Source organism: Protobothrops mucrosquamatus, unplaced genomic scaffold, assembly GCF_001527695.2.
Source record: "Protobothrops mucrosquamatus isolate PMUCROS unplaced genomic scaffold, P.Mucros_1.0 scaffold3647, whole genome shotgun sequence".
Taxonomy (NCBI): domain Eukaryota; kingdom Metazoa; phylum Chordata; class Lepidosauria; order Squamata; family Viperidae; genus Protobothrops; species Protobothrops mucrosquamatus.
This window is the reverse complement of record NW_015389608.1, coordinates 41277-42310: the sequence shown is the minus strand read 5'-3', so window position 1 is coordinate 42310 and position 1034 is coordinate 41277. Positions and strand designations below refer to the sequence as shown.

The 1034-nt window shown below is 58.8% G+C and overlaps 1 protein-coding gene across 1 annotated transcript in view; it reads left to right on the top strand.

Annotated features, from left to right (window-relative positions):
* Nucleotides 1-386: 386 nt before the first annotated feature.
* LOC107297999 (vacuolar protein sorting-associated protein 53 homolog) overlaps nt 387-1034 on the top strand; it is a 39406-nt gene continuing 38758 nt past the window's right edge. Inside the window, exon 1 of the mRNA XM_015827362.1 lies at nt 387-491. Within this exon, the coding sequence (XP_015682848.1) occupies nt 408-491 (84 nt within the window). The 5' untranslated portion in view covers nt 387-407. The remainder of the gene's footprint in view (nt 492-1034) is intronic.

Here is a 1034-nt window from a genome sequence, read left to right as displayed (position 1 = left end):
CATCTTGAATACTACCCAAAGGGACTCTGGTCGGCTTACAATACAGTACTTTGGCCTTCCCCCCCACCCCCGCACTCCTGGAGCAGAAGGCCCTCTGTACTTGCTCAGAGGCACGGGAGCCAGAAGACTTAAAGCTTTACAATAATAATAATAATAATAAAAACCTCACTAACAAAACCCGAACGCGGCGCCAGCGCCACCTAGCGGCTTACCTTCTCCAGACAGGACCCTTGAGGGGGCGCGGCCTCCGCTGCTCGCTGCGCCTCCCGAGACGCTCATTGGCTGAACCGCGCGCGTGCGCAGCTTGCGGTCCTCCAGCATCCCAGAATGCCGCTGTACCCGGAAGTCGCGCCGCCGCCGCCACCGCCTCCGCCGCCGCTGTAGCTGTGCGGGGAAGAGAAGCCGGGATGGAGGACGAAGAGCTCGACTTGGCCGACGAGCTGGAGGCCGCCTTGCAGCTGGCGCCGGAGGTGCAGCTGGCCATTGAGCAGGTGAAGGGGCGAGGGGCGTGGTTGGGAGGGCGAGGGGGCGTGGCTTGGGGACAGGGCGGGGCCTTAGTATGCTAATTAAAGAGGTGGGAGAGGGAAGGGTCAGGTGGGGGCAGGGGGCTGCTTAGAGAGGGTCCATACTTAAGGGGGGCTTATTGGGGGCAGCCCCCCTCTAGGGAAGGGTCCCTGGAGGTGACCCTAATGGGGGGGACAAAGACCCCCTGGGATTTGGGGGCTGCTCAGGAGCTTTGGACTCCAGTTCCCATCAGCCTCAGCCAGATGGAGATGGGGTCCCTTTGGAGATGGGATTGTAGGGGTCCAGGGGAAGGCTGGGGTGTCCACAGGGGTCCTCCAGAAGAGATAAAATGGGTGGGTGGGCTGGATGCCTTTAGGATGACAAAGTGGGGGGGCAGCACCCCCAAAAACCTCATCATTTTCTACCCATAGTTAAGAAAATAGAGGCCCAAATTTCATTCATAAAGTCATCAATCCTTTTATATGTGCACTCTCAAGCTTCCTCGCTGTATTCAAGATGGACAGTGATTC